Here is a 14,641-nt window from a genome sequence, read left to right as displayed (position 1 = left end):
GTTTAACAGGACTGCGTGTGTGTGTTTAACAGGACTGCATGTGTGTGTTTAACAGGACTGCGTGTGTGTATTTAACAGGACTGTGTGTGTGTTTAACAGGACTAGCTGTGTGTGTTTAACAGGACTGTGTGTGTGTGTTGAACAGGACAGCGTGTGTGTGTTTAACAAGGCTGCATGTGTGTATTTAACAGGTCTGTGTGTTTAACAGGACTAGCTGTGTGTGTTTAACAGGACTGTGTGTGTGTTTAACAGGACTCCGTGTGTGTGTTTAACAGGACCGGGTGTGTATTTAACAGGACTGTGTGTGTGTGTTTAACAGGACTAGCTGTGTGTGTTTAACAGGACTGTGTGTGTGTTTAACAGGACTCCGTGTGTGTGTTTAACAGGACCGGGTGTGTATTTAACAGGACTGCGTGTGTGTTTAACAGGACTCCGTGTGCGTGTTTAACAGGACCGGGTGTGTATGGTTAACAGGACTGCATGTGTGTGTGTTTAACAGGACTGTGTGTGTGTGTTTAACAAGACTGTGTGTGTGTGTTTAACAGGACTGCATGTATGTGTTTAACAGGACTGTGTGTGTTTGTTTAACAGGACTAGCTGTGTGTATTTAACAGGACTGTGTGTCTGTGTTTAACAGGACTGTGTGTGTGTGTTTAACAGGACTAGCTGTGTGTGTTTAACAGGACTGCGCATGTGTGTTTAACAGGACTAGCTATGTGTGTTGAACAGGACTGCGTGTGTGTGTGTTTAACAAGGCTGCACGTGTGTATTTAACAGAACTGTGTGTGTGTGTTTAACAGGATTGCGTGTGTGTGTTTAACAGGATTGCGTGTGTGTGTTTAACAGGATTGCGTGTGTGTGTTTAACAGGACTGCGTGTGTTTGTTTAACAGGACTGCGTGTGTGTGTTTAACAGGATTGCGTGTGTGTGTTTAAGAGGACTGCGTGTGTGTGTTTAACAGGACTGCGTGTGTGTGTTTAACAGGATCGGGTGTGTATGTTTAACAGGACGGCGTGTGTGTGTTTAACAGGACTGTGTGTGTGTGTTTAACAGGACTAGCTGTGTGTGTTTAACAGGACTGCGTGTGTGCGTTTAACAGGACTGGGTGTGTATGTTTACAGGACTGTGTGTGTGTGTTTAACAGGACTAGCTGTGTGTATTTAACAGGACTGTGTGTGTGTGTTTAACAGGACTGCTTGTGTGTGTGTTTAACAGGGCTGTGTGTGTGTGTTTAACAGGACCAGCTGTGTGTGTTTAACAGGACTGTGTGTGTGTTTAACCGGACTAGCTGTGTGTGTTTAACAGGACTGTGTGTGTGTTTAACAGGACTCCGTGTGTGTGTTTAACAGGACCGGGTGTGTATTTAACAGGACTGTGTGTGTGTGTTTAACAGGACTAGCTGTGTGTGTTTAACAGGACTGTGTGTGTGTTTAACAGGACTCCGTGTGTGTGTTTAACAGGACTGGGTGTGTATTTAACAGGACTGCGTGTGTGTGTTTAACAGGACTGTGTGTGTGTTTAACAGGACTCCGTGTGCGTGTTTAACAGGACCGGGTGTGTATGTTTAACAGGACTGCATGTGTGTGTGTTTAACATGACTGTGTGTGTGTGTTTAACAAGACTGTGTGTGTGTGTTTCACAGGACTGCATGTATGTGTTTAACAGGACTGTGTGTGTTTGTTTAACAGGACTAGCTGTGTGTATTTAACAGGACTGTGTGTCTGTGTTTAACAGGACTGTGTGTGTGTGTTTAACAGGACTAGCTGTGTGTGTTTAACAGGACTGCGCATGTGTGTTTAACAGGACTAGCTATGTGTGTTGAACAGGACTGCGTGTGTGTGTGTGTTTAACAAGGCTGCACGTGTGTATTTAACAGAACTGTGTGTGTGTGTTTAACAGGACTGTGTGTGTGTGTTTAACAGGATTGCGTGTGTGTGTTTAACAGGATTGCGTGTGTGTGTTTAACAGGATTGCGTGTGTGTGTTTAACAGGACTGCGTGTGTTTGTTTAACAGGACTGTGTGTGTGTGTTTAACAGGACTAGCTGTGTGTGTTTAACAGGACTGCGTGTGTGCGTTTAACAGGACTGGGTGTGTATGTTTTCAGGACTGTGTGTGTGTGTTTAACGGGACTGCGTGTGTGTGTTTAACAGGACTGCGTGTGTGTGTTTAACAGGACTGTGTGTGTGTGTTTAACAGGACTGCGTGTGTGTGTTTAACAGGACTGTGTGTGTGTGTTTAACAGGACTGTGTGTGTGTGTTTAACAGGACTGTGTGTGTGTGTTTAACAGGACTGTGTGTGTGTTTAACAGGACTGTGTGTGTGTGTTTAACAGGGCTGTGTGTGTGTGTTTAACAGGACTACGTGTGTGTGTTTAACAGGACTGTGTGTGTGTTTAACAGGACTAGCTGTGTGTGTTTAACAGGACTGTGTGTGTGTGTTTAACAGGACTACGTGTGTGTGTTTAACAGGACTGCGTGTGTGTGTTTAACAGGACTGCATGTGTGTGTTTAACAGGACTGCGTGTGTGTATTTAACAGGACTGTGTGTGTGTTTAACAGGACTAGCTGTGTGTGTTTAACAGGACTGTGTGTGTGTGTTTAACAGGACTGCGTTTGTGTGTTTAACAGGACTGCGTGTGTGTGTTTAACAGGACTAGCTATGTGTGTTGAACAGGACAATGTGTGTTGAACAGGACAGCGTGTGTGTGTTTAACAAGGCTGCATGTGTGTATTTAACAGGACTAGCTGTGTGTATTTAACAGGACTGTGTGTGTGTGTGTTTAACAGGACTGCGTGTGTGTGTGTTTAACAGGGCTGTGTGTGTGTGTGTTTAACAGGACTAGCTGTGTGTGTTTAACAGGACTGCGTGTGTGTGTTTAACAGGACTGTGTGTGTGTTTAACAGGACTGTGTGTGTGTTTGACAGGACTCCGTGTGTGTGTTTAACAGGACTGGGTGTGTATTTAACAGGACTGCGTGTGTGTGTTTAACAGGACTGTGTGTGTGTTTAACAGGACTCCGTGTGCGTGTTTAACAGGACTGGGTGTGTATTTAACAGGACTGCGTGTGTGTGTTTAACAGGACTGTGTGTGTGTTTGACAGGACTCCGTGTGTGTGTTTAACAGGACCGGGTGTGTATTTAACAGGACTGTGTGTGTGTGTTTAACAGGACTAGCTGTGTGTGTTTAACAGGACTGTGTGTGTGTTTAACAGGACCCCGTGTGTGTGTTTAACAGGACTGGGTGTGTATTTAACAGGACTGCGTGTGTGTGTTTAACAGGACTGTGTGTGTGTTTGACAGGACTCCGTGTGTGTGTTTAACAGGACCGGGTGTGTATTTAACAGGACTGTGTGTGTGTGTTTAACAGGACTAGCTGTGTGTGTTTAACAGGACTGTGTGTGTGTTTAACAGGACTCCGTGTGTGTGTTTAACAGGACTGGGTGTGTATTTAACAGGACTGCGTGTGTGTGTTTAACAGGACTGTGTGTGTGTTTAACAGGACTCCGTGTGCGTGTTTAACAGGACTGTGTGTGTGTGCTTAACAGGACTGCATGTATGTGTTTAACAGGACTGTGTGTGTTTGTTTAACAGGACTAGCTGTGTGTATTTAACAGGACTGTGTGTCTGTGTTTAACAGGACTGTGTGTGTGTTTAACAGGACTAGCTGTGTGTGTTTAACAGGACTGCGCATGTGTGTTTAACAGGACTAGCTATGTATGTTGAACAGGACTGCGTGTGTGTGTGTTTAACAAGGCTGCACGTGTGTATTTCACAGAACTGTGTGTGTGTGTTTAACAGGATTGCGTGTGTGTGTTTAACAGGACTGCGTGTGTGTGTTTAACAGGACTGTGTGTGTGTGTTTAACAGGATTGCGTGTGTGTGTTTAACAGGATTGCGTGTGTGTGTTTAACAGGATTGCGTGTGTGTGTTTAACAGGACTGCGTGTGTGTGTTTAACAGGACTCCGTGTGTGTGTTTAACAGGATTGCGTGTGTGTGTGTTTAACAAGGCTGCATATGTGTATTTAACAGGACTGTGTGTGTGTGTTTAACATGACTATATGTGTGTGTTTAACAGGACTGTGTGTGTGTGTATTTAACAGGACTAGCTGTGTGTGTTTACCAGGACTGCGTGTGTGTGTGTTTAACAGGACTGCGTGTGTGTGTTTAACAGGACTGCGTGTGTGTTTAACAGGACTGCGTGTGTGTGTTTAACAGGACTGCGTGTGTGTATTTAACAGGGCTGTATGTGTGTGTTTAACAGGACTAGCTGTGTGTGTTTAACAGGACTAGCTGTGTGTGTTTAACAGGACTGTGTGTGTGTGTTTAACAGGACTGTGTGTGTGTGTTTAACAGGACTGTGTGTGTGTGTTTAACAGGACTGTGTGTGTGTGTTTAACAGGACTGTGTGTGTGTGTTTAACAGGACTGTGTGTGTGTGTTTAACAGGGCTGTGTGTGTGTGTTTAACAGGACTGTGTGTGTGTGTTTAACAGGACTGTGTGTGTGTGTTTAACAGGACTGTGTGTGTGTGTTTAACAGGACTGTGTGTGTGTGTTTAACAGGACTGTGTGTGTGTGTTTAACAGGGCTGTGTGTGTGTGTTTAACAGGACTGTGTGTGTGTGTTTAACAGGACTGTGTGTGTGTGTTTAACAGGACTGTGTGTGTGTGTTTAACAGGATTAGCTGTGTGTGTTTAACAGGACTGTGTGTGTGTGTTTAACAGGACTGTGTGTGTGTGTTTAACAGGACTGTGTGTGTGTGTTTAACAGGACCGGGTGTGTATGTTTAACAGGAATGGATATGCCAGTACTGACCTCATATTTCTGCATACAGCTCTCAATTTCTCCTTGAGTGAGAGGAACATCTTCATAATCCTGTGGTGGATCCATCCAGGAGAGCCTGTTGGCTGCAATCTCAGTGTTCTCCCCTTGCTCCGTGCTCCTGTCTTTCCTCCTATGTCGCAGCACCACACTCAGCTCCTTCCCACCCTCCCCAGCATCACCGTATTCTGGCTCCACCTTTGCATCGTGCTCACACAGTTCAAACACCAGACCTCCCTCAGCCCCTCGCTCCACCAACATTGGACTGCCCTCCTCCATCAGCATCCCTTGCAAGAGTCCCTCCATCTCGCAGTTCTTTTCTTCCTTCGCCACCTTCTGCCCACTCCCAGCGAAGCTCACTTTCTTCGAGAAGCGGAGGCCACAGTCCAGGACACTCTCGTCGTCCCCTTCCTCTTCGTTCTGTTGTTCCTCCTCTTCAGGGGCACCACACGCTCCATTCTCACACTTAGCTTCCAATTTACCATTGCCCTGGTTGGGCTCCAGATGTCCGACAGCTGGTTCATTCGCTTCCTCTGTATTCTCCCCGACCTCCTTGACCCGTTCTGGCGAGTGTTTGAACAGATTCCTCAGCATCCTCGCTGTCACTTGAAGAGTCAGGTGTCCCTGCTTATATTTCTCGTAGAAAAGGGGCTGCAGAACCTCCTTCACGTTCTGGATAATCTGCCTGGTTATTAAAAGAGCAGCCAACATCTGTCAGCAGAAAGATAGAAAGAGAAGATAAACATCCCACAGCTGGAGCAGCCCACAGGCAACATCTTCAAATCATTCAGTCATTACACCTTTCCACCCTCAGCACTTTCCCCATGCCCCCCGCAGTCATCGCAATGGTTATGGTCATCGCTGTATAATAGGTCAAACACACACAGTCAGAGCTGAGACAGTCAGTCCTGTTACACACACAGTCAGAGCTGAGACAGTTAGTCCTGTTACACACACAGTCAGTGCAGAGACACTCAGTCCTGTTACACACACAGTCAGTGCTGGGTCACCCAGTCCTGTTACAGTCAGTGCTGAAACACTCAGTCCTGTTACACACACAGTCAGAGCTGAGACAGTTAGTCCTGTTACACACACAGTCAGTGCAGAGACACTCAGTCCTGTTACACACACAGTCAGTGCTGGGTCACCCAGTCCTGTTACAGTCAGTGCTGAAACACTCAGTCCTGTTACACACACAGTCAGTGCTGAAACACTCAGTCCTGTTACACACACAGCCAGTGCTGGGTCACCCAGTCCTGTTACAGTCAGTGCTGAAACACTCAGTCCTGTTACACACACAGTCAGTGCTGAAACACTCAGTCCTGTTACACACACAGTCAGTGCTGAGACACTCATCCTGTTACACACACACACACACACACAGTCAGTGCTGAGACACTCAGTCCTGTTACACACACAGTCAGAGCTGAGGCACTCAGTCCTGTTACACACACAGTCAGTGCAGGGACACTCAGTCCTGTTACACACACACACACACACAGTCAGTGCAGGGACACTCAGTCCTGTTACACACACAGTCAGTGCAGGGACACTCAGTCCTGTTACACAGACACACACACAGTCAGTGCAGGGACACTCAGTCCTGTTACACACACACACATACAGTCACAGCTGAGACACTCAGTCCTGTTACACACACAGTCAGAGCTGAGACACTCAGTCCTGTTACACACACAGTCAGTGCAGGGACACTCAGTCCTGTTACACACACACACACACAGTCAGAGCTGAGACACTCAGTCCTGTTACACACACAGTCAGTGCTGAGACACTGAGCCCTGTTGCACACACACACACAGTCAGTGCTGAGACACTCAGTCCTGTTACACACACACACACACAGTCAGTGCTGAGACACTCAGTCCTGTTACACACACAGTCAGTGCTGAGACACTCAGTCCTGTTACACACACACACACACACACACACAGTCAGTGCTGAGACACTCAGTCCTGTTACACACACACACACACACACACACACAGTCAGTGCTGGGACACCCAGTCCTGTTACACACACACACACACGCAGTCAGTGCTGAAACACTCAGTCCTGTTACACACACACACACAGTCAGTGCAGAGACACTCAGTCCTGTTACACACACACACAGTCAGTGCAGGGACACTCAGTCCTGTTACACACACACACACAGTCAGTGCAGAGACACTGAGCCCTGTTGCAACACACACACATACAGTCAGTGCTGGGACACTTAGTCCTGTTACACACACGCAGTCAGTGCTGAGACACTGAGCCCTGTTGCAACACACACACATACAGTCAGTGCTGGGACACTCAGTCATGTTATACACACACACGCACAGTCAGTGCTGGGTCACTCAGTCCTGTTACACACACACAGTCAGTGCAGGGACACCCAGTCCTGTTACACACACACAGTCAGTGCTGGGACACTCAGTCCTGTTACACACACACAGTCAGTGCTGGGACACTCAGTCCTGTTACACACACACACACACAGTCAGTGCAGAGACACTCAGTTCTGTTACACACACACACACACAGTCAGTGCTGGGTCACTCAGTCCTGTTACACACACACAAACACAGAGTCAGTGCTAAGACACCCAGTCCTATTACACACACACACAGTCAGTGCTGAGACACTGAGCCCTGTTTCACACACACACACATACAGTCAGTGCTGGGACACTCAGTCTTGTTATACACACACGCACAGTCAGTGCTGGGACACTCAGTCCTGTTACACACTGACACAGTCAGTCCTGTTACACACACACAGTCAGTGCTGGGACACTCAGTCCTGTTACACACACACACACAGTCAGTGCTGGGACACTCAGTCCTGTTACACACACACACACAGTCAGTGCTAAGACACCCAGTCCTATTACACACACACACAGTCAGTGTTGAGACATTCAGTCCTGTTACAAACACACACACAGTCAGTGCTGGGACACTCAGTCCTGTTACACACACACACAGTCAATGCTGAGACACCGGGTCCTGTTACACACACACACACACACACAGTCAGTGCCGGGACACTCAGTCTTGTTACACACACACAAACACAGACAGTGCTGAGACATTCAATCCTGTTAAACACACACACACAGTCAGTGCTGAGACACTCAGTCCTGTTACACACACACACACACACACACACAGTCAGTGCTGGGTCACTCAGTCCTGTTACACACACACAAACACAGAGTCAGTGCTAAGACACCCAGTCCTATTACACACACACACAGTCAGTGTTGAGACATTCAGTCCTGTTACAAACACACACACAGTCAGTGCTGAGACACCGGGTCCTGTTACACACACACACAGTCAGTGCTGAGACACCGGGTCCTGTTACGCACACACACACACACACACAGTCAGTGCTGGGACACTCAGTCTTGTTACACACACACACACACAGAGTCAGTGCTACGACACCCAGTCCTATTACACACACACAGTCAGTGTTGAGACATTCAGTCCTGTTACAAACACACACACAGTCAGTGCTGGGACACTCAGTCCTGTTACACACACACACACACACAGTCAGTGCTGGGACACTCAGTCTTGTTACACACACACAAACACAGACAGTGCTGAGACATTCAATCCTGTTAAACACACACACACAGTCAGTGCTGAGACACTCAGTCCTGTTACACACACACACAGTCAGTGCTAAGACACTCAGTCCTGTTACACACACACACAGTCAGTGCTAAGACACTCAGTCCTGTTACACACACACACAGTCAGTGCTGAGACACTCGGTCCTGTTACACACACACGCACACACACACACACAGTCAGTGCTGAGGCACTCAGTCCTGTTACACACACACACACAGTCAGTGCTAAGACACCCAGTCCTGTTACACACAGACACACAGTCAGTGCTAAGACACTCAGTCCTGTTACACACACACACTGTCAGTGATAAGACACTCAGTCCTGTTACACACACACACAGTCAGTGATAAGACACTCAGCCCTGTTACACACACACAGTCGGTGCTGGGACACTCAGTCCTGTTACACACTCACACAGTCAGTCCTGTTACACACACACACAGTCAGTGCTGGGACACTCAGTCCTGTTACACACACACACAGTCAGTGCTAAGACACTCAGTCCTGTTACACACACACACACACACACACACACAGTCAGTGTTGAGACACCGGGTACTGTTACACACACACACAGTCAGTGCTGGGACACTCAGTCTTGTTACACACACACAAACACAGACAGTGCTGGGACACTCAGTCTTGTTACACACACACACAGACAGTGCTGAGACATTCAATCCTATTAAACACACACACACAGTCAGTGCTGAGACACTCAGTCCTGTTACACACACACACAGTCAGTGCTAAGACACTCAGTCCTGTTACACACACACAGTCAGTGCTAAGACACTCAGTCCTGTTACACACACACACACACAGTCAGTGCTGAGACACCGGGTCCTGTTACACACACACACACACACAGTCAGTGCTGGGACACTCAGTCTTGTTACACACACACAAACACAGACAGTGCTGGGACACTCAGTCTTGTTACACACACACACAGACAGTGCTGAGACATTCAATCCTATTAAACACACACACACAGTCAGTGCTGAGACACTCAGTCCTGTTACACACACACACAGTCAGTGCTGGGACACTCAGTCCTGTTACACACACACACACACACAGTCAGTGCTGAGACACCGGGTCCTGTTACACACACACACACACACAGTCAGTGCTGGGACACTCAGTCTTGTTACACACACACAAACACAGACAGTGCTGGGACACTCAGTCTTGTTACACACACACACAGACAGTGCTGAGACATTCAATCCTATTAAACACACACACACAGTCAGTGCTGAGACACTCAGTCCTGTTACACACACACACAGTCAGTGCTGGGACACTCAGTCCTGTTACACACACACACAGTCAGTGCTAAGACACTCAGTCCTGTTACACACACACACAGTCAGTGCTAAGACACTCAGTCCTGTTACACACACACACACACACAGTCAGTGCTGAGACACTCAGTCCTGTTACACACACACACACACACACACACACAGTCAGTGCTGGGTCACTCAGTCCTGTTACACACACACAAACACAGAGTCAGTGCTAAGACACCCAGTCCTATTACACACACACACAGTCAGTGTTGAGACATTCAGTCCTGTTACAAACACACACACAGTCAGTGCTGAGACACCGGGTCCTGTTACACACACACACAGTCAGTGCTGAGACACCGGGTCCTGTTACGCACACACACACACACACACAGTCAGTGCTGGGACACTCAGTCTTGTTACACACACACACACACACAGAGTCAGTGCTAAGACACCCAGTCCTATTACACACACACAGTCAGTGTTGAGACATTCAGTCCTGTTACAAACACACACACAGTCAGTGCTGGGACACTCAGTCCTGTTACACACACACACACACACAGTCAGTGCTGGGACACTCAGTCTTGTTACACACACACAAACACAGACAGTGCTGAGACATTCAATCCTGTTAAACACACACACACAGTCAGTGCTGAGACACTCAGTCCTGTTACACACACACACAGTCAGTGCTAAGACACTCAGTCCTGTTACACACACACACAGTCAGTGCTAAGACACTCAGTCCTGTTACACACACACACAGTCAGTGCTGAGACACTCGGTCCTGTTACACACACACGTACACACACACACAGTCAATGCTGAGGCACTCAGTCCTGTTACACACACACACACAGTCAGTGCTAAGACACCCAGTCCTGTTACACACAGACACACAGTCAGTGCTAAGACACTCAGTCCTGTTACACACACACACTGTCAGTGATAAGACACTCAGTCCTGTTACACACACACACAGTCAGTGATAAGACACTCAGCCCTGTTACACACACACAGTCGGTGCTGGGACACTCAGTCCTGTTACACACTCACACAGTCAGTCCTGTTACACACACACACAGTCAGTGCTGGGACACTCAGTCCTGTTACACACACACACAGTCAGTGCTAAGACACTCAGTCCTGTTACACACACACACACACACACACACACAGTCAGTGTTGAGACACCGGGTACTGTTACACACACACACAGTCAGTGCTGGGACACTCAGTCTTGTTACACACACACACAGACAGTGCTGAGACATTCAATCCTATTAAACACACACACACAGTCAGTGCTGAGACACTCAGTCCTGTTACACACACACACAGTCAGTGCTAAGACACTCAGTCCTGTTACACACACACAGTCAGTGCTAAGACACTCAGTCCTGTTACACACACACACACACAGTCAGTGCTGAGACACCGGGTCCTGTTACACACACACACACACACAGTCAGTGCTGGGACACTCAGTCTTGTTACACACACACAAACACAGACAGTGCTGGGACACTCAGTCTTGTTACACACACACACAGACAGTGCTGAGACATTCAATCCTATTAAACACACACACACAGTCAGTGCTGAGACACTCAGTCCTGTTACACACACACACAGTCAGTGCTGGGACACTCAGTCCTGTTACACACACACACACACACAGTCAGTGCTGAGACACCGGGTCCTGTTACACACACACACACACACAGTCAGTGCTGGGACACTCAGTCTTGTTACACACACACAAACACAGACAGTGCTGGGACACTCAGTCTTGTTACACACACACACAGACAGTGCTGAGACATTCAATCCTATTAAACACACACACACAGTCAGTGCTGAGACACTCAGTCCTGTTACACACACACACAGTCAGTGCTGGGACACTCAGTCCTGTTACACACACACACAGTCAGTGCTAAGACACTCAGTCCTGTTACACACACACACAGTCAGTGCTAAGACACTCAGTCCTGTTACACACACACACACACACAGTCAGTGCTGAGACACTCAGTTCTGTTACACACACACACAGTCAGTGCTAAGACACTCAGTCCTGTTACAAACACACACAGTCAGTGCTAAGACACTCAGCCCTGTTACACACACACAGTCAGTGCTGAAACACTCAGTCCTGTTACACACACACACAGTCAGTGCTAAGACACTCAGCCCTGTTACACACACACAGTCAGTGCTAAGACACTCAGCCCTGTTACACACACACAGCCAGTGCTGAGACACTCCGTCCTGCTACACACACAGTCAGTGCTAAGACACTCAGTCCTGTTACACACACACACAGTCAGTGCTAAGACACTCAGTCCTGTTACACACACACACACAGTCAGTGCTAAGACACTCAGTCCTGTTACACACACACACACACACACAGTCAGTGCTGAGACACTCAGTCCTGTTACACACACACACAGTCAGTGCTAAGACACTCAGTCCTGTTACACACACACACAGTCAGTGCTAAGACACTCAGTCCTGTTACACACACACACACACACACAGTCAGTGCTGAGACACTCAGTTCTGTTACACACACACACAGTCAGTGCTAAGACACTCAGTCCTGTTACACACACACACACACACACAGTCAGTGCTGAGACACTCAGTCCTGTTACACACACACACACAGTCAGTGCTAAGACACTCAGTCCTGTTACACACACACACAGTCAGTGCTAAGACACTCAGTCCTGTTACACACACACACACACAGTCAGTGCTGAGACACTCAGTCCTGTTACACACACACACAGTCAGTGCTAAGACACTCAGTCCTGTTACACACACACACACACACACACAGTCAGTGCTGAGACACTCAGTCCTGTTACACACACACACAGTCAGTGCTAAGACACTCAGTCCTGTTACACACACACACACACACACACAGTCAGTGCTGAGACACTCAGTCCTGTTACACACACACACAGTCAGTGCTAAGACACTCAGTCCTGTTACACACACACACACACACACACAGTCAGTGCTGAGACACTCAGTCCTGTTACACACACACACACACACACAGTCAGTGCTGAGACACTCAGTTCTGTTACACACACACACAGTCAGTGCTGAGACACTCAGTCCTGTTACACACACACACACACACACACAGTCAGTGCTAAGACACTCGGTCCTGTTACACACACACAGTCGGTGCTAAGACACTCAGTCCTGTTACACACACACACAGTCAGTGCTAAGACACTCAGTCCTGTTACACACACACACACACACACACAGTCAGTGCTGAGACACTCAGTTCTGTTACACACACACACAGTCAGTGCTAAGACACTCAGTCCTGTTACACACACACAGTCAGTGCTGAAACACTCAGTCCTGTTACACACACACACAGTCAGTGCTAAGACACTCAGCCCTGTTACACACACACAGTCAGTGCTAAGACACTCAGCCCTGTTACACACACACAGTCAGTGCTGAGACACTCCGTCCTGCTACACACACAGTCAGTGCTAAGACACTCAGTCCTGTTACACACAGACACACAGTCAGTGCTGAGACACTCAGTCCTGTTACACACACACACAGTCAGTGCTAAGACACTCAGTCCTGCTACACACACAGTCAGTGCTAAGACACTCAGTCCTGTTACACACAGACACACAGTCAGTGCTGAGACACTCAGTCCTGTTACACACACACACAGTCAGTGCTAAGACACTCAGTCCTGTTACATACACAGTCAGTGCTAAGACACTCAGTCCTGTTACACACACACACAGAGTCAGTGCTAAGACACTCAGTCCTGTTACACACACACACACAGAGTCAGTGCTAAGACACTCAGTCCTGTTACACACAGAGTCAGTGCTAAGACACTCAGTCCTGTTACACACACACACACAGAGTCAGTGCTGAGACACTCAGTCCTGTTACACACACACACAGTCAGTGCTAAGACACTCAGTCCTGTTACACACACACAGAGTCAGTGCTAAGACACTCAGTCCTGTTACACACACACACAGTCAGTGCTAAGACACTCAGTCCTGTTACACACACACACAGTCAGTGCTAAGACACTCAGTCCTGTTACACACACACACAGTCAGTGCTAAGACACTCAGTCCTGTTACACACACACACAGTCGGTGCTAAGACACTCAGTCCTGTTACACACACACACAGTCAGTGCTGAGACACTCAGTCCTGTTACACACACACACACACAGTCAGTGTTTTGACACTCAGTCCTGTTACACACACACACAGAGTCAGTGCTGAGACACTCAGTCCTGTTACACACACACACAGTCAGTGCTGAGACACTCAGTCCTGTTACACAAAGACACACAGTCAGTGCTAAGACGCTCAGAGCTGTTCCACACACACACACACACACACACACACATGCACATTGCTGGGGCATCGGCTTCTAGATTCCCTGTGTGACTGAATCTTTATTCAATGCTGTGTGTGTGACAGGCCTCTCAATGCTGCTGTTGTAAATCTATAACCGATTCTTTGAACAGAAGCTGATGTCATTGCTGCATTCCCTCTGTCATTGTGTGGTTTCTGCAGTCACAAACTCGTGCTTGTTACAACCAAGAAAGATTCGCACCGCACTGCACTTACAACAGCCAACATTAGAATGCTTACTCCCAGAGCTCACTGCATGGAACGATCCCAATCCGCATACCAGCTCATTGCTGATAAATCTCCTGTGAACATCAATATATAATAGCTGTAAATTGAGGGGTGTGGAGTTTGCACATTCTCCCCATGTCTGCGTGGGTTTCACCCCCACAACCCAAAGATGTGCAGGGTAGGTGGGTTGGCGC

General features: G+C 47.8%; 1 protein-coding gene across 3 annotated transcripts in view; it reads right to left on the bottom strand.

Moving 5' to 3' along the window:
* Positions 1-14,641, bottom strand: part of LOC140395024 (anoctamin-8-like) — a 172,031-nt gene that overhangs the window by 32,051 nt on the left and 125,339 nt on the right. For all 3 annotated transcript variants that reach the window (XM_072482345.1, XM_072482344.1, XM_072482346.1), the window contains exon 13: positions 4,814-5,530. In XM_072482345.1, the coding sequence (XP_072338446.1) occupies positions 4,814-5,530 (717 nt within the window). The remainder of the gene's footprint in view (positions 1-4,813; positions 5,531-14,641) is intronic.

This window comes from Scyliorhinus torazame, chromosome 18 (assembly GCF_047496885.1).
Source record: "Scyliorhinus torazame isolate Kashiwa2021f chromosome 18, sScyTor2.1, whole genome shotgun sequence".
NCBI classification, from domain to species: Eukaryota; Metazoa; Chordata; class Chondrichthyes; order Carcharhiniformes; family Scyliorhinidae; genus Scyliorhinus; species Scyliorhinus torazame.
Note: the sequence above shows the minus strand (reverse complement) of the source record. Positions and strands in the feature narration are given on the sequence as shown.